Genomic DNA, 24,046 nt, shown 5'->3' on the forward strand with positions numbered 1-24,046 from the left:
TTAACTTGGATTGATGGGAAAATTGATTTAAATGTAGAGTGGTATGGTGGATAATATGAATAGATTTTGCATGTTTATTGCTTTTAATGGGTTATTGAATAATTTTATGATAGTTTTTTGGGGGGTCTTAACATTTTTCCTACAAAACTTGGATATTGATCAAATTTGAAGGGTTTAGTTGGGAGTTTTGTGAGAACCATGGAACAAATTTAGAGAATTTACATATAAAGTATTGCTTTATATTAGATTCAGTCGATTTGTTGAAGAATGTTTAACATTTCTTTGGTTCCTGGTGAAAAAAACTCAGATGAGAATGGATTTATATTGTTAATATAGGCTGTAGACTTTTTAAATTTAAAAGATTTTCAGCTGAAGTGCCTTGAGATTTTTCAATTCAAAAAAGTGTACCCCAGAAACAACAACAAAAATAATGTTGGAAAACACTGGATTAGTTTGACAAAATCCATATATAAAGTATATCAAAATGCATCTAGGCAAACTTTCTGAATAAGCCAATAGTGCAACTTTTATAAAAATATGCAATGAACGTAACCTTAAAACGGTTTTGTTGTTTTCAATTTCTAACACTCACATTGCCGTAGTCAATGTAGAAGACGTGCACTTTGGCCAGCGACTCCACTTTCTCCACTCGGGCTCTATACCTGGAACACAAAATATGTTAGTCATTATTCCTTTTCTGCTTCGGCTTTGCATGTTTTTCCCGTCTCCGGTCTAAAATTGTTTTTCATGTTGGTCCCATAATACCAAAGACTAATATCTAAGAGAGAGAGTTTAATATCTAAATACTGTTTAATATCTAACTACTGTTTAAAATCTAAGTACTGTTTAATATCTAACTACTGTTTAATATCTAACTACTGTTTAATATCCAAGTACTGTTTAATATCTAAGTACTGTTTAATATCCAAGTTCTGTTGAAACCAGCTCTCAAAATTATATTCATGACAGAGATTTTAATATCTAAATATCTACTGCTTTCAACAGTACTTATATATTAAACAGTACTTAGATAATAAACTCTCTCTCATGAATATAATTTTGAGAGCTGGTTTCAACAGTACTTAGATATTAAACAGTACTTAGCTATTAAATTCTCCCTCTCTTAGATATTAATGACATACCATTCGCCGTCTTCGGCAAACTTGGCTATGCAGAAGTCACCGCGGCGGGGCGTGAAGGAACCTTCCACAGGGGGTTGTGTAGCGATCTCTGCTCTCATGGTGGTCATCAGATTCTCCAGGTGGACTCCTAGTGGAGAACAAAGACTCAATCAGACACCTAGCACAAAGCAAAGGCAAACTTTTCGGCCCGGGGGCCACATTGACTTAAAAAAAATGACAGATGGGCGGGGTCAGCATAAGAAATGATACAGAAAAAAAAGTGCATCCGTTAACAGTACATATGAAACATAAACAGAAAAAAAGCACTAAAGTATTAACATACTCATCACTCATCATTAAAGTAAACAGTGTAAAGTACTACAAAGTAAAGTAAAAAGGAATGTATTAAGAAATATTAAAATGTCAAACAACTAATGGATGAAGGTTATTTTTATGTTGATTTAAAATGGGTGCGTTGTAACTCAATATTTGTGTCTAGACCCAAAAACAAGTCAAAGAACAAAAATGATAAAGCTTGTTATGAAAGAAAACAAAAAGCAAAATTAGGGCACACGTAATGGGCCTCAACTTCTGCCATCAATTTCTGATTGACTTAACAGTGACCATCGCCTCCTGGAGGTCATAAATAGCTGGCGCCTTGACCGCCAAATGCTAACATGATTATTATAGCCGCCGGCGATACACTCAAAGGCTGTTGACAAGCGTCACTGCGGTTCACCGCCTTCAAGGAACCGATTTACGACCTTTTGTGTGCTTTGGCCACTTCTTGAGTCCAGTCCCATCATGTCTACTCTGACTATCAATTCATCACACTCGATCCTGGTTGTTCTAGATTCCAAAATTGTGAGTACCGTATTTTCACGACTATAAGGCGCACTTAAAAGTCTTAAATTTTCTCCAAAATAGACAGTGAGTCTTATAATCCAGTGCGCCTTATATATGGAAAATACAGAAAAACAAAATCGAAAAACCACCACTGTCGGATATTAAAAAAACACAAACGCCTGAACTGAAACAATACTGTGAAATATGCAGATGTCATCTTAGTTTACAACATCTTCCATCATATAGCTCCTCCCCCACTGCAAGATTTTATACAAAAAAAATCTAAAACATCAACAATGGCTGGCTCTAGAGGTGACTGTAAAGTAGTGAGTGCTTCATACCTGGAAGTCAATAGCAATTACCGTATTTTCACCACTATAAGGCGCACTTAAGTCTTACATTTTCTCCAAAATAGATAGTGCGCCTTATATGTGGAAAAACCGAGATCTATGAGGGTCTTTCTCTTAACAGTAATTACCTGGAGCCAACAGAGAAAGGCCAACAACCGGGGGAGGAAGAAGAAGAAAAAAAAAAAACTAGGTAGAGGTGGCAATAGCACTTTGAAGAGGAGATAATGGTGTAGGGAAGAAAGTGAGACAATGCCAGATAAATGTATACATTAACAGATAAAGTGGCTTCCAATGAACTAAAGATTAAGGAACGCAACCCCTCAAGTTTCCTGGAGATTTAGAAGAGAAAAAAATGTTCGTAACGTGAAATTAATCACTTATCATAGTGCGTGTCTAAAGATAGCCATGCTGGAAGAAAGCTGTACTTATGAGTTTTTAAAGGGTAATAATTAAAATGGGAAAAAGGGACGGAGTTGCAGGGTGGGTGGGGGTTCAAGCACACAGTTGGCAAGACCCACTGACAGTAAAATGTTAAAATAAAATGCCCAGCTACTTGGCAATCATTAGGAAATAAAAGCGCTGAGGTTATTTGGTGTCTAGTCAAGTGCAGAAATAGCTGGGAGATATTTTTTTTATCAATGTTACTAACAGTTGGCATAAAATCAAATTATTGTGGTTTGCCCTGAAGATATTCTTCATTTTTTTGTTTTGCAAGATCACGTGGAATGCAAAGAAACTGATGACTTGCTTGTAAAAGAGGACATTTTAAAAATCTCTAGTCAGTGTCACATGTCACTGTAATGTAACCTAATTATACAACATGGCGCTTCGATGCTGTGATTCTACAACAAAGCTTTGATGTGCTCTCCAAGGGCTGGCTGGAGCTATGACTTAATAGCGCTTTGAGCGTCCGTCAGCAAAAAAAAAAGAAAGCAAACGAGAGAAAAAGATGGATGGAGAGGGGACAAAAAGGCCAGAGGATGACGGATCACGACTAAAACTATCGACAAAATCTCCAGCATGAGTATGTCCCAGAAGAACCTCTAAAAAAAAAGGCAAAAATAACACAAAAAAAGGCAAAGATAACACCCAAAAAGCCGAAAATAACAAGGAAAATGGCCGACTGTCTTTTGTGTGGAAAGAGCTGGGCACAAATGTCCAACATTAGGTTATTAATGAGGTTATTATTGATGATTATTTTTGTGTCGCAGTTGTAGATGCAGTAGTAGTTTTTTTATAGCCATAAAATAGTTTTTGAGGGTTGGATTGAAGGCGTCGGTAGAAAATCCACAGACCGCCACCGTTACATGTATAATTCCCATTATTGCGTTGCGAAAACAACAAGTGAAATGTCTGCGACTGTTGGAAATTGTGATTTGTCAAACTGCCCTGGTGCTTAAGGTAAATAAAAATAAAAGGAGGTTATGCTATTTCACACATATGACAAGTCAAGGACAGCAATTACCTGTTTCTACATCCTGTGTGTACAAGTGCAGCATGTCGGTGATTTCTGTGACGTACACCGGCCTGTATTTGGCAACGCGCTCCTTCTCCTCAGAGAGATGCACCACTTCTTCTTTGGGCTTCTCTTCATAGTTGGCCCACACCTACAACACAAGCAATATTACATTTAATAACCAAATATGGGACAAAATATACCTTTTGGCCTAGGCAATCATCTGCAAGGATGGAATGAGTACAAGCTCAGATCTCTTGTCTCCACCAAATGACTGAACTTTTTACAGTACACGCTGAGATTAAACGGTGCTCGGACTTTTGGTCGCCTGTCAAATGGTGACAGATAGTTTATTGTTGAAACCAGCTCTCAAAATTATATTCATGAGAATTTAATACCCAAGTACTGTATAATATCTAAGTACTGTTGACACCAGCTCTCAAATTTAGATTCATGATAGAGAGTTTAATATCTAAATATCTACTGTTGATTCATGAGAGTTTAATATCTATGTACTGTTGAAAACAGTTGATATTTAGATATTAAAATCTCTCATGAACATAATTTTGAGCTGGTTTCAACAGTACTTAAATATTAAACGGTACTTCGATATTAAACAGTACTTAGATATTAAACAGCACTTAGATATTAAACAGTACTTAGATATTACACAGTACTTAGATCGTTTTTACTATTAACTTGTTGCTGTCCAACAGCATTAGACATCTGATTTATGTAACCTGAATGGACTGTTTGTGAATGCTGTTTTCGAGTGCCACTAACGCCGATCTACTCCAAACAAATTGGACGTGTGGAACCGCCAATGGCAGCCGATGAGTTCAATGTGCAGCCTATGAAAACAACACATGCTAGGAAACCATGAGTGGCCTTAATTTTCTTCAAGTGTATGTGAGGGGAAAAAGGTTTCCAAGTCAAGGTTATGTGTCTTTTGGCTTTCCAGAGAGAAACGGAAGGGCAGGAGTCTCATTAGGGTGAAGTGCCTTTCCTTGCCTTGCCTTGCCGGCGGCGGCCATGTATCAAACCGCACAGATGCCAGCTGATGTGTGTGTTTACTGTACAAAGAAAACAAGATGGTGGGGTGCTTGTTAAGGCGGAATGCAGTACTTGTTTACTCCAATTCTCAGGAAGCAGGAAATCATGTGGACACACTAAAGGTGAAATGAAAGTGCAGTGAAAATCAAGTGTGTTCTCCTGTGCCATGGGATTTTTTTTCACCTTAAAAATTACAGCAGGCATTGATTTTAACGAGACTAATGACCATTGGAAAGGAGCTGCCGAGGACTGCTGGACAGAAAAAACTGAAACCCCAGGAAAAAAAACTCCTGAAATCCCAGGAAAAAAACTCCTGAAATCCCAGGAAAAAAAAACTCCTGAAATCCCAGGAAAAAAAAACTCCTGAAATGACAGTGGAAAAAAACTCCTGAAATCCCAGGAAAAAACTCCTGAAATCCCAGGAAAAAAACTCCTGAAATCCCAGGAAAAAAACTCCTGACATCCCAGGAAAAAAAACTCCTGAAATCCCAGTAAAAAAAAAAACTCCTGAAATCCCAGTAAAAAAAAAACTCCTGAAATCCCAGTAAAAAAAAAACTCCTGAAATCCCAGTAAAAAAAAACTCCTGAAATCCCAGTAAAAAAAAAACTCCTGAAATCCCAGTAAAAAAAAAACTCCTGAAATCCCAGTAAAAAAAACCTCCTGAAATCCCAGGAGAAAAACTCCTGAAATCCCAAAGAAAACTCCTGAAATTCCAGGAAAAAAACTCCTGAAACCCCAGGAAAAAAAACTCCTGAAATCCCAGGAAAAAACTCCTGAAATCCCAGAAAAAAAACCTAAAATCCCAGAAAAAAAACCCTCCTAAAATCCCAGAAAAAAACCTCCTAAAATCCCGGAAAAAAACCTAAAATCCCAGAAAAAAACTCCTCAAATCCCAGAAAAAACTCCTACAATCCCAGAAAAAAACTCCTTAAATCCCAGAGTAGTTGTCAGCCCTGCAAAATGTATGTTAATCAAGAAAAAGCATTTCTTTTTGTGAAAAATGACTCAAACACAGTTAACTTATCATTAACAAGGAATATCCTACAATGAAGTTGAAAATGTACCATGTGGACTATTGAGAGAAAAACTGCATAGACACACACACACACACTGAGAGACACAAAGTGCCCAAGGCTGATGACCTTCCGTGAGCAGTCAACCATCCAGGTTGTTCCACTTGAATGTAGGTGTGTGACTGCTGCTCTGCAACCGCAGCCAAATGCTCCAGCCAGTCAACCGGCCAACAGTCGTAGACAGACAATGTCCAGAAGATGCACACAAAGATAGACAAAAAGAGCCAGAAGGCTATAGGGGGGGTTTGGATAAGATGGCGGCCACTCCACTTGCCCTTCACAACTCCTCAATGACAAAACTTAATATATTTTGACGTCCACTACTGCCATTTCAATGGGTAAGTGGGTGTACTTTTTCGGCTTAATCATCTCAACACTACAGTGGATGCGCTATTACACTGCCGATGCCAGACTTTAACACATTTTAACAACAAAGATATGATTAAAGACAACAGATGAAAAAAAAAAACATTGCACTAAGTGTAAAGTTATTTTGGCAACCTTAAAAGTGAACAAAAGATTTCATTTTGCAAAACACTTGGCAAAAAAGTGACAAAGTTTTGGCTGTGAGTTGCGCGAAATGTTGAAAGTTAACTCAAGTAATTAAAAAAATAAACTGAATAATAATAAATCAGGTTTGTTCAAAGTATGTAAGGAATGTATCCTAATCAGTCAATTTATATTTAATATTTCAAATGAACTGTCACGCACCGTACAATGAAAAATGATATGTACGAAATCAAACTAAGGATGTTGAAAAGATCGCACTGGCCATTGTTCATTCATTATCCAATAGCACTTTTGAGAACAATTGAAATCAATAAGAGCATGTTATTCATAAGAGTGCCCTTGTTAATCAATTTAGACCCTATTATATCCCTAATGAATCCTTGCCACAGAAAACGGTTCATTAATTCACCAGAAGACACTTTCTTTCTTTCTGTCTCTTCCTTGTCCACAAAATGCCTTTTTTTTGGAGAAGAATGCTCTAAAAAACACAGTATTGAGGAACATTAATATAATCTGATTGGTATATAAATTGGGAAGCGGCCCTACTTAGATATTAAACACTACTTAGATATTAAACAGTACCTAGATATTAAACAGTACTTAGATATTAAACAGTACCTAGATATTAAACAGTACCTAGATATTAAACAGTACCTAGATATTAAACAGTACTTATATATTAAACAGTACTTATATATTAAACAGTACTTGGATATTAAACAGTACTTAGATATCAAACAGTACTTAGATATCAAACAGTACTTAGATATCAAACAGTACTTAGATATCAAACAGTACTTAGATCTTAAACTGTACTTAGATATTAAACAGTACTTAGATATTAAACAGTACTTAGATATTAAACAGTACTTAGATATTAAACACTACTTAGATATTAAACACTACTTAGATATTAAACACTACTTAGATATTAAACACTACTTGGATATTAAACACTACTTAGATATTAAACAGTACTTCGATATTAAACTCTCTCCAGTACCAGCCACGACCTTAATGTGGATAAAGCAGTTCAGAAAATGAGGGATGAGAGAAGTAGCTAGCAAGACCTTCACACCGAGTTGTTTTCTTCCACTTGCAACAGATTTAACAGAAATTCGCATGACTGGAAAACCGAAGAAGTAGAGTTGCACAGACAAAAATATCAATTCAAAGTAAGTATCTTCTGGTCATGACACGGCCTGTTTAGTTATGACAAAAGACCTGGTATATTTCCCACGTTTACTTCGTATAATTGACTTAAACTTCCACGCAAAAAAAGGTCTTACATTCCCAAAGGGTCAAAGTGAGGCAAACACCGTGACAAAGTTGCCTCCCACCAAATCTCCTTGACGGTAAAAATACACATTTAGGAGTATATTTTCAGAGGTACTCTGGAGGTAGGTTAAAAACCACCCGGTTGCGGTTGCTTAACAGAAAAATGATGTATTAAAAGAAGTACTAGGTGGATGTAAAGGAGTAAAAACAAGATGTTCCTCTCATTTTCATATCACCACCAGCAGATGTGTTCACCATTCAACTACTGGCTTACAAGTCTCATATGAACTGAACTGAACCAACGGCATGACATGACAAGGTCTCACAAAAGAAATTGAAGGCTGAGAGACAACCTGGAGTGATTGCAACTTCCTATTCTTTCTAAATTGACAAAAATAGATCCACTGAGGCAGCGTTGGTGGGCTTTTTTTTGGGGGGAGTCTGAGCAGGTATTCTTAACGGCACCTGGCTGTTGTAATGAGTGTATGCCAAAAGAGGGCATGGCGTTACCATGGAAACAGGACATGTTGCTACATATGGATTTGAGGCAAAGGCTGCACACTGTTGTAATACTTCTAACGGCGTTCTCAAGGGCACTGTATCATCAACAAAAACAAGATAGGTTGAAAAAGGAGGTTAAATGTAGCCTGTAGGTGATGTCCTAAAATACTGAGTATTGTATTGAAGAGTTAAATATTAGTTTTACTCATTTAAATAACTGTAGGACCAAGAAATGTATATTTTGCAATCAATTTTTGGTTATCAGTTTTTACAAAAGAGCTCAGATGACAATACAGGGAGAAATTTCATTCTTCCATCTATTAAATCAATTAAATTTCAACTTATATGTACATGTTATGCTGCACTTCATATCTTAAATTTGTTTTTTCTGGTTTCTTCTGTTAACTTATGAGCATCTCACCTGGTTAAAAATGATCGGCGAGTTAAATGTTGGATTCAAGTGATTCCAAATGAGGACTATCTCAATGCGGCTATGTGTAAAGTATGCAATTTAAGGGATATAAATCAACTTTTTAATTGAGGGCACTCTTGCTCCGAGGCTGCCGTGGTGTTTCCATGACAACAGCCTTTCCAGGGGGGCTGTTATCTGGCTGGTTCTTACTGGCGCTTAACCCCCGCCTTTCCGAGTAGGACTCCTGATCATTTTTCTTTCTGATAACCCCTTTTGCGGATGGGATAGCGAGGTGGTATGGTAGCCCTGAAGTTCATACTGATCATATAACGGTGAGGAAAGTGGATGGGGGACACAATGAAGGGGTGAAAAACTATACTACATCAGATGAATGGAACCTAGAATTGCTTTTTCCCATCTGGAACAACTTTGTCGGATTGACAATTGTCCCGAAAATAATTGGTATCGTGACTTGGAAAGCAAGATAGCATCTTTTTAACTTGGATTGAATTGGATAACTTTATCATCCCGTATTTGGGGAATTTCGTTGTCATAGTAGCAAGAGGGTGAGGATGCAGAAATAGGAAAGGAATTTAAGACATAAATAGATAGTTAATAAGTAAGTTAATAAATAAATATGTAAATAAATAGGTGTGTTGCTGAAATATCGTTACATATACATACACACATATATCTATATACACATAGATGTACATGCATGCTTACGGTAGGTCCTAACACAGCCATTTTTTTTTTGTTAAAGAGCCTAACAGCTGATGGAAGGAATGATCTGCGGAAGCACTCCTTCCTGCAATAAGGGTGCAGCAGTCTATTGCTGAAAGAGCTTTGGAGGGACTCCACAGACTCATGCAAGAGGGTGGGAGGTGCTGTCCATGATGGACATCATCAGCCTGTTCCTGTCCCTCTCTGTGCTCCCACATCCCCAACAGACCACTGCATAAAACACTGTAGATGCCACTAGATGCAAACTTCAATTTGCCCAAAATCAAGACCAATCCCATAAATTGAATGGTGTTGTTTCAAAGAGTTTCTTATAATGTCAGTGACATGCCAAATCTAGTGTTTGATACTGGTAAGAGGCATTTGTAATTTGCCAAAACCTGACAAAAACTAAAGATGAAATAACACTGCAGACTGGTTAGAGTAGAAGTGGGATTTTTGGAATTGCAGAGATGAGGCTCAGTTTATGTAACCGTCTTTCCCCAAGGCGTAGGGGTGAGAGGGAGCCTGTAAAATGCACCAAAGCGCGTGTACGTGCACACACACACACACAACAAAGTGTTCTCTTTCTCAAGACAGAGTTTTTCAGTATAAACCATCCAGCCCAGAAGCTGGAACAAAGTGGAAGTAGATTGACCTACATTCAAAAGAACATTCCATTTTGGGTTGAAAATTCACATCAGCTAGGATCTTATATGGGAATTGTTGCTTGAAGGTTCAAGATTTCTGACCGACCATCTTTCATCTTACAATCAATTAGTTGTATTTATTTTCCAATTGTTGTTTTATAAAGCGGACAGTCCTTGGAACATGAACACATCCATTTTCAGTTAGGGAGTTTGTTTCAAGCGGTCTGCTCAAATTATAACAAGGTCACCATATCTTTGACTTTGGGGATTCACAGCGAAACGGTTGGAATCATGTGGAAGAAAAACAACAACTCACACTGATTAATACTCGGCGGACATCTTTAGATTTGGACTCGAAAATGATGGTCTCAGGAGTGAGTCTTGTCCAATTAGGGTTTCATTGACATGTCATGTGTTAGGTTGGTGATAATATAATGTTTATGGCCAGCCATTAAAAGTTGAATAAACGAGACATTTCCAGTCTACAAAATCTTAAATTTGAATTTGAACTGTGGAGGAAACATGATTGAAAGACTACATTTGTTGGTACTTTAGATCCCTTTATGTTTTTTAGTTGTTTTGCCACATTTTATGAAGCCCAAAAGAAATTGGTTTTGAGGACTGAAGTATTTTGGAGTTGAATCCTAACCATTATTAGTATGAGAAAGCCCTGAATGTAGAAGAAACTGATTTCAAGAAGCCCCTAATGAATCAAGGCACTTTGCATTCATCTCACATTTAAGAGCATGTGAGGTGAATGGCAAGAATAATAAACAGGGGCCAAGGAGAAAATGGGAAGTTTGGGAGTCCGACTGGAGGGCATACAATGAATAGTCACTGGGAAAACAATTACTGCAAGAGAAAAAAGGACAGAAAATTACGAGTACTGTAGGCGATAGGCATGAAAACATTACAAATAAGTGATGAGGAACTAGCATGCCTATTCTGCCCACAAGAAATGACCTGGGAAGTGGACGATGAGCCACTTAGCATTCCGACAAGGGCCACAAGTAATGAGTTCTGTAATTAGAATGTGGTTTGAAAATGATCAGCCGTCTTTAGAGTTGTTTAAAATAAGGTCTTCAAAAGACAAATGCTGAATATTTCTTATGAGAAAGGAAACATAGCCTGTCCTTACTTACAACAAAAAGGTTTCACGAGGGCTCGCAGGCATACAAGAAATGTCCAACTTGTTTGAAGAACAAGGTTAAAGTTGCTAAAACCATTTTCATGGTCCCTTGCATTACACAAGAACTAATGGCAAAGACAACTACAAAGTGGATGGGAAAAAACAATGAAGTCAATATTCGGACCACAATCGCATAGCTTTCAAAATGTACATCAGGAGGAGACTGTCAATCAATCGCATGAATTTCCATCACTGAAAATGGGTGCTCGGACGTTTGGTCGCCGGTCAAATGGTGACAGAGTTTACTGTTGAAGCCAGCTCACAAAATTATATTCATGAGAGAGAGTTTAATGTCTAAGTACTGTTTAATATCTAAGTACTTCTTAATATCTGAGTACTGTTTAATATCTAAATACTGTTTAATATCTAAATACTGTTTAATATCTAAGTACTGTTTAATATCTAAGTACTGTTCAATATCTAAGTACTGTTCAATATCTAAGTACTGTTTAACATCTAAGTACTGTTCAATATTTAAGTAGCGTTTAACATCTAAGTAGCGTTTAACATCTAAGTACTGTTTAATATCTAAATAGTGTTTAATATCTAAGTACTACTATTTAATATCTAAGTACTACTGTTTAATATCTAAGTACTACGGTTTAATATCTACGTACTGTTTAATATCTAAGTACTACTGTTTAATATCTAAGTACTACTGTTTAATATCCAAGTACTACTGTTTAATATCCAAGTACTGTTTAATATCTAAGTACTGTTTAATATCTAAGTACTGTTTATCTAAGTAGTGTTTAATATCTGAGTACTGTTTAATATCTAAGTATTGTTTTATATATCTAAGTACTGTTTAATATCCAAGTACTGTTTAATATCCAAGGACTGTTTAATATCTAAGTACTTTTGAATATTCAAGTACATATGACCGGCGACCAAAAGACCAGCGACCAAACGTCCGGTCACGCTGACAACGGTCTACTAGATTAAAAACCATAAAGCATAATGTCCTCGCAGAATGAGTAAAAAAAAAATAGATTGGAATAGGACCACTGACAAGTTGTAAGTATTTATAGGCCACTCATTGATATTATAATAAGAGTTCATACCGTACTAATTTGATCATTTGGAGATGTGATGTCTCCATTGCCTCAAATAACAACTTTTACACTGAAATGAGATGGATACAAAAAAATTAGGTTGTTTTTAAAAAAAATTACTTTCATCCGGCTTAAAAGTCAAAAGGTCGATTCAAAGTGAGGCCATGGGGACAAAGTAGCGGTCAGAATTGACAAACTCAGTAGGAAAAAAGTCTCCCGGGAGAACCAAATAATCACTCAGCGTGTGTCCTTCACACTCAGAAAAAAAGAATAGCGTTTTTCACAAGGCAGAGTGGCGTAGCTCAGCATGTGCATATCCGCCATAATACAACATTGCATGTCATATGGCATTATGTTCTCTAGCGCTCTTTCACCTCTCTTGTTTTTCTGCAGAAGGGGGCAATGAGGGCCAGAGGCATTTGCGCACTAATGAACCAACGAGAGGCAGCCGCAAATCTGCCTCTGAGGACCCCGGCCAAGAAGTCAGTGCAAAATGCCAAGGACATACTGGTGATGCGTACACCATACATCGCAATGCCAGGCCATATGGAGTAGTGTTGGGGACACAAGGGGATCCTCTGTGTACCGTTTTTTCACCACTATAAAGGCGCACCGCATTATAAGGCGCACCCTCAATGAATGACATTTTTTCCATATATAAGGCGCACTGTATTATAAGTCGCACTGTCTATTTTGGAGTAAATTTAAGACATTTAAGTGCGCCTTATAGTGGTGAAAATACGGTAATAGCTATTGACTTCCAGGTATGAAGCACTCACTACTTTACAGTCACCTCTAGAGCCAGCCATTGTTGATGTTTTGGATTTTTTTGTATAAAATCTTGCAGTGGGGGAGGAGCTATATGATGGAAGATGTCGTAAACTAAGATGGAAGATCTGCATATTTAACAGTATTGTTTCAGTTCAGGCGTTTGTGTTTTTTTAATATCCGACAGTGTTGGTTTTTCGTTTTTGGTTTTCTCCATATATAAGGCGCACTGGATTATAAGGCACACTGTCTATTTTGGAGAAAACTTAAGACTTTTAACTGCGCCTTACAGTCGTGAAAATACGGTATTTCTGTAATGATTCTGGATGTGTTTTTGAAGATGACACAGTCCAAGCCGGCGTGTAAATCTGCAAGTTGTGTGCATGCATAATTAAACCATGCACAAGGTAAAGCTTGCCACCCCATCCTGCGTGCCTCCCTGCAGGTCGTATTCCCCTTGATCAAGGCGAATACACCCGAACGGCGCTTGGCAGGTGATTGCCACATGAGTACGCCATGGTTAACGAGGATTGGGGTGGTGTGGGGTGCTACAGAGAGACCACAGACCTGCTGATATGGGGGTAGTATGAAGATAAATATGTGTAGATATGGTGGCGAGGGTGCTTCTCTGTCTTCCTGTCAACGCCCCAGGGTGTAGAGGGTCAGGCGTGCCAACTACACGGGGCCCGGCCGCCCCGCAGAGAGCATCTGCACATGCTCCATGTGGCTTTGAGTAAGCAGAAAAGAGACAGCTCGAGTGGTGTGTGCGAGCGTTGGAAATCATATTATGTAATGCCTACCAAAAGCATGCGTCAGCTTTTGCTTTTGTGTGGTCAGTAGCTCATTTATTCAAGACGTGACACAAGACTTTGAGACCTATTAAATACATGCACTGTGTCCATTTACAGACGTTGTAGAGCACGTGCAATGAGATTTGCGAGTTATCTCAAGCCCTTTTTCTGGAAAGGTCAAACAGAGGTCATTTCTCTCTCATGGGGATTGTGATTACCCTGCGGGCAATGATGTCCTATCATTCGGCCTTCGTAAAAAGCCTTAAATCTCCATCATGTGAGGTCAAATGTTCAGCTAGTAACTGTGTTACCATTTGCTAGTATGTGTTTAGCCCATTTCAATTCTAGAGAGATAACAAAATACTCTGGCGTTTTTGAAATATAAGTCGAAATCCTCTTCGCGCAAATTGACATTTCAAAACAAAAATGACTGTGTGTTCTCTATCATAAGCTCTTGATTGCTTGAAACTACTAATTCACTCTTTGCAGGCCTAACAAAAACAGATCAAGCTACTGAGATATGAAACCCTTTGCATTTATATCGTAAAGGACTTCACCAGTCTGAAAAAGGTGTACTATCATCGGATTATCCCTACCAAAGTCCTGGAAGTTTGGACTTAGAAAAATCTTCACAGAAAAGTCAAAGAACCAGACCATCATGACCATATAACCCGGCTCGAATTAGCCCGAAATAGGTGACTGACCAGAGAACAACAAGGTTATTATACCTTCCACCGTAATGAAAAAGAAGAGTTGTGCAGGATAGAGTCAAATATTTTAACCCTGAAAGCATTTCTGTAGCTCTAGGGCACAAAGAAGCATCAACCGTGTAATTAATAGAAAAGAAACTGTCATCTATGGTCACCAAATAAGGTAACTTGTAAGAGATTTTCCATGGAATGTTTACCTAATCATAAACCCCGCTAGACCAACCAGAGTTCTATTGAAAATGAACTGTTTTTACATTAACTACATATTAAATGACAGTTTACAAAAGTTTAAATGAGGAAATGGACTGAACCAATGAGGGTTCCAGCTCATTTGATAGAGAGAATGACAAAAACATCTTGGCATTTTATAGCACTCAACGTCATTCTTAGGTTTTGTACCTTTTTTGGAACTAAGACATAATAGCGTACATTCACCAATGAGTTAACTGGAGTTTAAAAATGGAAATACCTTCTCTTTTCTCTGCCGGCATCCGTCCTCAGCTGTTATAAGCGTTTTGTAGTAGTTGCTTCGTTCGGCTGTAAAGTGGACCTTGGATAGGGCGTTCTCTACTAGCGCCACCGACAGGTTGACGCCTTCGATGTGCAACCAGCCGATGAAGTTGCCGGCTTTGTCCATGCTCTCCACTTCCACTTCCACCTGTAACCCAGCAAGGGAGAAACTTAATACAGTAATATTTTGACATAGGAGTACCCCGACATACGAGCAATTTGAGATGAGGGTACATTTTGAGCAAATATTTATCGAGAGATACGAGACAAATTTTGATATACGAGCATACAGCTTCTCCATCTAATTTTAGTACTATTAAACACATTTTACTACTTTTAAATAACCAGTTATTAGTTAACAGGTGACAAATTAGAACAAATAAAAACGTTTTTCCAATCCAATATCCTGTTTTTGGTGTTTTTTCAAATAGTTGGAACGAATTAACTTCTTTTTAGTTAATTTCTATGGGAAACCTTCATTTGAGATACGAGTAAATCGACATACGAGCTCAGTCCTGGAACGGATTAAGCTCGTATCTCCAGGCATTACAGAAAAGTAATTAAAATAATTAAGTAACTAAATAAAGATGCTATCTTTGAGCAGTTGGCAACGCCCATTCTAATGGTTTCTCTAAGATAATATGGATTTTCCGGAAGTGCTTTGTCATCACCGAAATTAACCTTTAGTCTGGAACACCTGTCTTTATGAGTTGGTCACTAAACAACCAACCCATCAGCAACAACATTAAATCAGCATGGCTTATTGCAACATAACTGCACGGAAATTAGCCACTTGCAACTCATAAGAAAATTTGTGCTTATTCAGACTAATTATCTATTCATTTGCTTTTGACCACTCATGGGAGAATTGGTGGAATAAACACAAGTACACACAGATTTGTGTACCAACACACACATACACACAAAAGAAGGTTCTTGTTGTATTTTTTTTCCAAAGTCAGCGAGAAAGCAAGAAGGCCAGGTATGCTATCTAGATAGGAGGCCCAGTCTCGTGATTAGAAGCACGGCCATGTGGGAAATTTGCTCGGAATTAAAATTGTAAACTGCTCGTCCTCATCATATTGCTAAAGAACAAAAAAGCTATTTATTTATCACCAGGATAATTTGAGACCTGTGGTCAATTCATAGTGGGATTCCCATCCGATCCAGGTTAGATTTTAAATTTAAAACAAAAACCTACCGTATTTTCACGACTATAAGGCGCACTTAAAAGTCTTAAATGTTCTCCAAAATAGACAGTGCGCCTTATAATCCAGTGCGCCTTATAAATGGAAAATAACAGAAAACCAAAAACGAAAAACCACCACTGTCGAATATTAAAAAAACACAAACGCCTGAACTAAAACAATACTGTTAAATATGCAGATGCCATCTTAGTTTACAAAATCTTTCCTCATATAGCTCCTCCCCCACTGCAAGATTTTGTACAAAAAAAATCCAAAACATCAACAATGGCTGGCTCTAGAGGTGACTGTAAAGTAGTGAGTGCTTCATACCTGGAAGTCAATAGCAATTAACATATTTTCACCACTATTAGCCACACTTAAAAGTCTTACATTTTCTCCAAAATAGACAGTGCGCCTTATATATGGGAAAAAATGTCATTCATTGAGGGAGCGCCTTATAATGCGGTGCGCCTTATAGTCGTGAAAATACGGTACTCAATCTGTAAATATTTCTGGGCTCTGCAGTGCCAACTCGTTAGCACTTTGTGCCCAGTGGCAGTTACATAACTAGGCCATTAGGACGAGAACACGTCCACAGAGCATCGTCACAAGATGGAAAGGAAAAAAATGTGAGGGCAAAACGACTACTAGGCCTATTTTATGACAAACTGTGCAGCCTAGCGTGAGTGGCATCAAGCAGCAAAGGAATGAGTCATTAACTCAATGGGTGCATTTTACCTCCCAAATTTGGTACTATTTTTTTTTTACCTTATCTTGCCGTATAATAGCTTTGAAAAATAAAGCAATGGCAAAGGAAGGCACGAGTCGGCTTAGAAAGTGATTTGAATGGAGACGATATGGTTCCCAGTAGAGGTTTTCCGTCGAGTCATGATCGTATCGGAACGCAAATGGGCTCTTATAATCTCATAAATGTTGCCAAATGTGTCGACAAAGCGGATGGAAATGAGGTGATGAGGTTGTATGGGGGGGAAAGGACACAAAAAGTTGTGTTTAGCATGCAAAATTGTAGTCATTCCCGAGCAGAAACAGAGAAAAACAAGGTCATTGTTTAAAACTACGACTGATTAAATTCACTTAAGTCTTTGAAAGTGAATGAAAATAAAGAAGTGATTGAAAATAAATACTTTGCAGTGCAGGATCTCTCTTGCCAGACCCAAAAGTTGCACTAAAACTAATTGAAAACATGTAGTGGGATTGCATTTTAGAAATTTTAGTGCCGTCTGGTCATGCAAATCAGCTTTTCTAAATGAGCTAGGAATATTTGAAGTCAAATAAAAGTATTTTCTAATGGAATGAAGTAGATCCACTCAATGCTGACAATACTGATTATCCGGTTACAAATTATGTCCAGCGGACTGTGCAAAATCTTTTTATGGCTAATCGGACATGCGGTGCAAGCTTCTGTTAAATAAGACATATTGAACCCAGCAGCAACAGATGCCATCGCAGTCTTGATCGGATTTCCACTTAAATCAATATCTTGTAAAGGTGACGCTAGCTGGGAAGAGGTAGTCATTCATCAAAGTTTAAACGCAGACAAAATTAAACTGTCAGAGAGGATGGATAAGTTGGAGGAGTAAAATAAATTCACAAATGGAATAAAATGAATGTAAAAAAAATACATAAACAAAATAAAACAAATAAAAATAAAGCATCGGTGGATGTAAGTAAGATCATGCAAACTTTTGAGCGTGACCGGACGTTTGGTCGCCGATCTTTTGGTTGCTGGTCAAATGGACTTAGATATTAAACAGTACTTAGATATTAATCAGTACTTACATATTAAACAGTACTTAGATATTAAACAGTACTTAGATATTAAACAGTATGTAGATATTAAACAGTACTTAGATATTCAACAGTACTTAGATATTAAACAGTACTTAGATATTCAACAGTACTTAGATATTCAACAGTACTTAGATATTCAACAGTACTTAGATATTCAACAGTACTTAGATATTCAACAGTACTTAGATATTCAACAGTACTTGGATATTAAACAATAATTAGATATTAAACAGTACTTACATATTAAACAGTAATTAGATACTAAACTCTCTTAGATATTAAACTCTCTTTTAGATATTATACTCTCTCTTAGATATTAAACTCTCTCTTGTGAATATAATTTTGAGAGCTGGTTTCAACAGTAAACTCTCTGTCACCATTTGACCGGCGACCAAAAGACCAGTCACGATGAAATAGTACCACTAAAGTGACCTAAAATATGGCAAAGGCATTGAAAAGCCCTTTAACCAATACTGGATTGCTAAAGGGGGATTTTTGAGTGGAAGTAGGGATTAAAAAGCCTGGCAGGCTAGATGTGGCCCGCAGGCCATAGTTTGCCCATGTCTGCCATAAAGGATTGAGATCCAGTAGCAAAGCAGGGACCAGAATTGAATTTTAAGACTAAACAAATAAAAAAAAAAGGTCTACCGTACCGTAGCCTGCTTCAACAAACTTCCCGTGATAAGTATTCATATCAAGTACAAGAGCTCAGGTCTCTGTACTCACGCTCGACTTACCGCCGCTCAGTGAATCAAATTAAGATTTCATAATGGAATTTTAAATATTCATGTCTCTGCGGCCACCGTGACAAAAGTGTGACCGAGATAGCCTTGATTCTGTAATGTTGGCAATGTTGGGCATATTAAAACAAGCTCATCAGGATTACATACAAACATTCTACAGTCGAGGAAAATGCCCAGTGTCTCTCAGTGACCACATTAATAAATAAATAAATGAAATTATTCATCCCCCTTTCACCAGTTGATGCGGCAAATGGCATCGGCAGCCCCTGTCACTCAAGAGAGCCATTTTTGTCCTCCTGGACTGTCTGTGCTGACAGATTGAGACAATGAGGCAGGCAGTCGTGTGAGAGAGCACAGACAGAAGCATTTTTCAACACGCCTTTTTGTCAATTTATGTTCTCTTGTCAAAAGCGAAAAAAGAGCTTTGCGCGAGCCTGTGCACTCAAGTTTTGGAGGAAAAAAGGGGGGATGGGAAGTGTCAAGAGTTGAGCAAGTGAAGAAGGCTCTACATGATGCTCTACATAGCACAAATCAGACTGAGTTAAGGGAGATGTTCACTGTAAAAAGGTCTATGCAGGTGGCATTTATATGAGGGGAGCTATTGCATCTTTACATTTTTGTTTAGCAACAATACCTACTATGAAGACCCGAATATTAGTAGGCACTGGAATAATAGTAGGGAGTGGAAAATTCCAAATGAATGAATAATAGTAGAAACTGGAATAATAGTAGGCAGTGGAAAATTCCAAAAATAATGATTATTAGTAGGCACAAGATAATTAGTGTCTAAACAGATTCGATACATAGAATTAAAGCTATGATGGAATATTTATCATAAAATCATAAGGAGGACAATCATTATTATTATAATCAACAGTTTACTAGTAGCATGAAACAAAATAATATGTTTAAATTCTACAATTAGCTACAAATTAAAGACATGATGATCGATTACTTACTGCAAGACAACGGATAATCGTGTTGCAAAGTTGTATTACAGTTGCAAATAATTGCTGCAATGAATTGTGTATAACGTAACTCATATATTAGGCCTACCGATAAATTGCAATTATGTATATTGCAACTCTACTAGTGGCAATTGCACGTTCTTACTAGTACTAGTCTTCGTAGTACGCATTTTACGGCATCCACAAGCTGTACTTTGAAGGCAGATACAATTACGACAATGAATAGGTCTAACGTACACTGTGATCCGTCCAATAGAAAAAAAAACTAACAACAGATGGTAGGCCCAAGAAGAAAATGATCCGATTGCAAGTAGTACTGCAAATAGGGGGCAGAAGTTTTTTTGTCATTTCTCCTAAACAGCTGCTGAGGAAATAGTGTTAGCTTGTTGCTAGACAACAAATAACAATTCAGTGGTGTATACGAGTCCTCCTCTACTTGCCTTTTCCCGACTGTGGTCGGCCAAAGGACTTTTTATGAATCAGTATGCCATCAGATGTGAGGACGCAAATTAAATTGGACGTAACCCAAAAGGCTTGAAACTGATACTTTATGACTAGCTTGATACTGAAGTAGGGAAGTGGGGGAAGGTTGGTTCAAACTATTATAATAAGATGAAGTCCGTTAACTTTTTCGGGAAGAAGCATTTCAAAAGTTGTTTTTTTATCTGTCCTAATTTGCCCTCATCATCGTTGCCCTGCATGCCCGCCATAATCCAGATGCCGCTAATCAGTACTAACTTGGAGAGGACATGACGGATTAGTGCTGGCAGAGGGCACCGGGACAGAAGACAAAGAAGGACAACAGAAAAGACAGAAAAATACAGCAAAGAACTTCTGCATATCCACAAATGTAAATGAAACTTAATTCACAGTATCACATGATATCTGGCATCGGGATTCGACATGTGCTGTTAATTTTGTGAATAGCAGCTAACAAGCTTTGTCCAAATACATTTTAAGAGTGAGCTAGACAAAGTATTGAAGATTGCAGAGCACCTGCAACCAGTAAATTCTAATTAAATGATCTGTATCCGAGTGTATCGTTGATTACACTCGATTCACTTGGAAGACACACTTTCAGCGCCGCCCCCCCCAAAATGATACGACTATTGTATCCGTGGTACAAAAGGATACGATTCCCTTCCCAAGAGGCAGCAGATTCAATTACCCCCACAGTAGCCAAAGGCAAAAGAAGACACCCCAGTAGTATGCCATGAAGTTACAAGCTTACAACAATTTGCCACCCGTGGTACCTGCACCAATACCCAATGCGGCAGCTTTTAAGAAGCCAATCTCTTCACCCATAGGCTGTTGTCCCATGGCATTTTGTGTTGTGACTACCACCAAACAAAACTATGGTGTCGGAGCAGTGTATGTTGTTTTAATTCTATACAAATGGGACAACTGGCATAGAGGTTGCCAACCCCTGAACAAATTGGTGCTCAGAGCAGATTTAGATTACCTGCAGATATTCTATTAGAAAACTACTTAGAGTCATCTATTAAGGTTTGCGTTCTGAATCACAGTTTATGCCTTACACTACATTTAATAACACTTTTTTAAAATTGGCTCAGATAGTATCAAGGCGAATTACTTTTGTATTTTTTTAATGGCCCAAAATTCTGAAGGACTATGTCAGGATGTAGAAAATGAAGATAGGGGGAGTATTTGTGCAAATAAGGCATTTTATCCACTAAGGCCAATGATTTAGATGTGGCCATGACCTACTATATGTATATATTGTGTATATTATATGTCCTTAAAAGTTTTGAATTTTACAATTACTTGCGTGAAAGGCTGACTCAAAATGTTAGCCTCCATATTTATGGTTTTAACAGTAGTATAGTGCATATATGTTACTTTGAAAGGAAAAACTTAAAAAAAATCATCACACATGGTATTTCTGAGATACGGTATGAATCAAAAGCATATTTGGGTCAATAATAATAAATAATTTGCATTTTCGTGCATGTTGTGTTTTTATGCGCATATAAGCCATGCTTTGGATTCCGTCATCATTTTTTCTCTGAGAAAAATGCGAGTAAAGACAGTACTTTAGTCACCTACATTTTGCCCAGCAATTGTCAGTTTGCCATGAATTGTAATGCAGCCACTACATGAACACAAAGGGTTTTTGAATATGCTAAAAATGCGACACTTGTCTCATTTTACACTGGCCGAGTGGGTTAAGGAGTACTAACGAAGGAGCGTCTTTTCTTCTGCTAATTCCAGCTCTGGCAGCTGCTAAGAACACAGCTCAACATAATGAATCCCATTAGTCTGAAGACAATGGCGGCTCGCTAAAGGTTAAACATTAAATAATGTGGGATGAGTGGGGAAGGGAACACACCTTTTTTCCCCTTGAACTGTCATGACCTGATATTGCCCTCATTTGAGAAAGCAAATATGCTGAACATGAGAATTTAGGATTGAATAGTGATGACAAAAATGACAATTTAGCAGAGAGCATAAGGACAAATTAGGTTGGTTTGTCATGCAGATTATCCACTCTGGCCAGACAGATTAGATTAGAATTTAATTTCATCCAATACTCGGGAAATTTCCTTGGTGGCAGTAGCAAGACAGACACAGACATTGTAGACCTAGTTAAAAAAAACTGGAGCCACACTATTAATCGCTGGAAAAATCAAGTTTTGATTAAACTTGTATGCTGCTTATGAAATGATATGACAGCAACACTGTTTAAACTGCAGCTGGTATGTCTGTCCGTAATCTCTGGCATATTAATTCCTAGAAATGAAGATGAAAATCGGGATGAGCTCTAATCAGGTCCTGTTTTGGCCCGAAGGTCAACGTCAATGTGTTTTGTGTGTGTGTGTGTTTGTACGTTTCAGTGCAGTGGCCTGGAAATAGCGGTTTAGGATAAAATTGCACCAGACTAAGCAGTGTAATCAAGTACTATTACAGGCCATTTACAGGTTACACAAATTATTGCAACAGTGCCAAAATCGGGGCTAAATATTACACACATTAAATTATAAGAAAATTATGATTCCACGAATTCCTGCTTTGTCCATTTTACACAAAACCGATACATCAACCTTTTCTGCAATAGGTTTTGTCGTATTATTATATTTCTGAGAGGTAAAAAATCACTTTTAGATGAGACCCCATCACACAATAATTGTAGTAACTGTAGTCAATACTTTGTCCTACGTTTTTTGTATTCTAATTGCAGGTCAATCATATAGTGGAGCACAATATGGCAATGTTTACGGAGTCTAGCTAGGATTCATTGATCCTGGCAACAACAAAAAAACTAACGTTCAGCTGTACATTCCGCTAATCTAATCGTCATTGGTACTATGCTACACTGCAGGCGTTTTTTAATCCAAATGGAAATAGTGACATGCACACATATGCCAACAGATACAGGCTGCTGACCTACATGTGACTGGCCGAAGCCCAGATTCACCAGAACTTGCCCCAGGGGTTGTTTGGTACAGTTTGAATACGCCCCCTTTAAAAAAAAACCAAGGCCAACAAAGCCTTGCCAAAGTAGGACGTGTGTTACCCCCAAACCAAATCCGGTGCCTCGGGAGTATCTAGAAAAGCCTCGGGGGGTGAAAGCCGAGGGCATCGGGACTAACATGTTGATGTGAAGGTCCCACAAATCTGACAGCTCATCAGGGTCGTCACTAGAGTCTCCGGTCCTGAAGGTAAAGCCTGACAAAACTCGTCTCATCAATGACTGTGTGTCTTTTACTGTGAACATATGGGACCCCCACTGTGTGATCCCACTCTCTGGCTGTTGTCCACCAAGTGTACTACTACTATATACTGGCACAATCTAAAGCATGGCTAACACCGGTCCAAATCTAGTATCTTAGCCAACTATGCAAATTTGCCATAAAACCAGACTCCGCTTGTATTTCAGGTGTAATCTGTACAGTCAGGATAAGTGATTTTTGTTCTTGGGTGTCCTACATTTTTTCCTACTGGGCTTTGGACTGTGTCACCCTCAACGATTGACCACATTAAAGGTTTGACAGGGTATAAAGCAGGTTTCATTCAGCAATATACTGCAGGGCAGGTAGATAATAGGAAAGAGAGTGAAAGTAGACAGAAAACGAAGCAAGTGTGAGGTGGTATTTTGTAGGTCAATAAAGCCTTTGGAATAGATGGATTTCATTTAAGGTCACCCGCCAAACCAACCAACAAAAGAACCGTATCAACAATCATACAGATACGACTGTAACTGACTATCATTGCATGCTATTTTAAATACGATGATCACAGTTACACAGTATCACACTGTTTATTTACCCTGTAAGGGGAATCCCTATTGGGAAATAAAATCCCCAAAGTATATGTACTTATG

General features: G+C 38.0%; 1 protein-coding gene across 1 annotated transcript in view; it reads right to left on the minus strand.

Moving 5' to 3' along the window:
* snd1 (staphylococcal nuclease and tudor domain containing 1) overlaps positions 1 to 24,046 on the minus strand; it is a 72,914-nt gene that overhangs the window by 8,598 nt on the left and 40,270 nt on the right. The window contains exons 17-20 of the mRNA XM_077710125.1: positions 14,954 to 15,142; positions 3,783 to 3,924; positions 1,143 to 1,269; positions 593 to 662 (exon numbers count right to left, since the gene is read on the minus strand). Of these exons, the coding sequence (XP_077566251.1) occupies positions 593 to 662; positions 1,143 to 1,269; positions 3,783 to 3,924; positions 14,954 to 15,142 (528 nt within the window). The remainder of the gene's footprint in view (positions 1 to 592; positions 663 to 1,142; positions 1,270 to 3,782; positions 3,925 to 14,953; positions 15,143 to 24,046) is intronic.

This window comes from Stigmatopora nigra, chromosome 23 (assembly GCF_051989575.1).
Source record: "Stigmatopora nigra isolate UIUO_SnigA chromosome 23, RoL_Snig_1.1, whole genome shotgun sequence".
NCBI classification, from domain to species: domain Eukaryota; kingdom Metazoa; phylum Chordata; class Actinopteri; order Syngnathiformes; family Syngnathidae; genus Stigmatopora; species Stigmatopora nigra.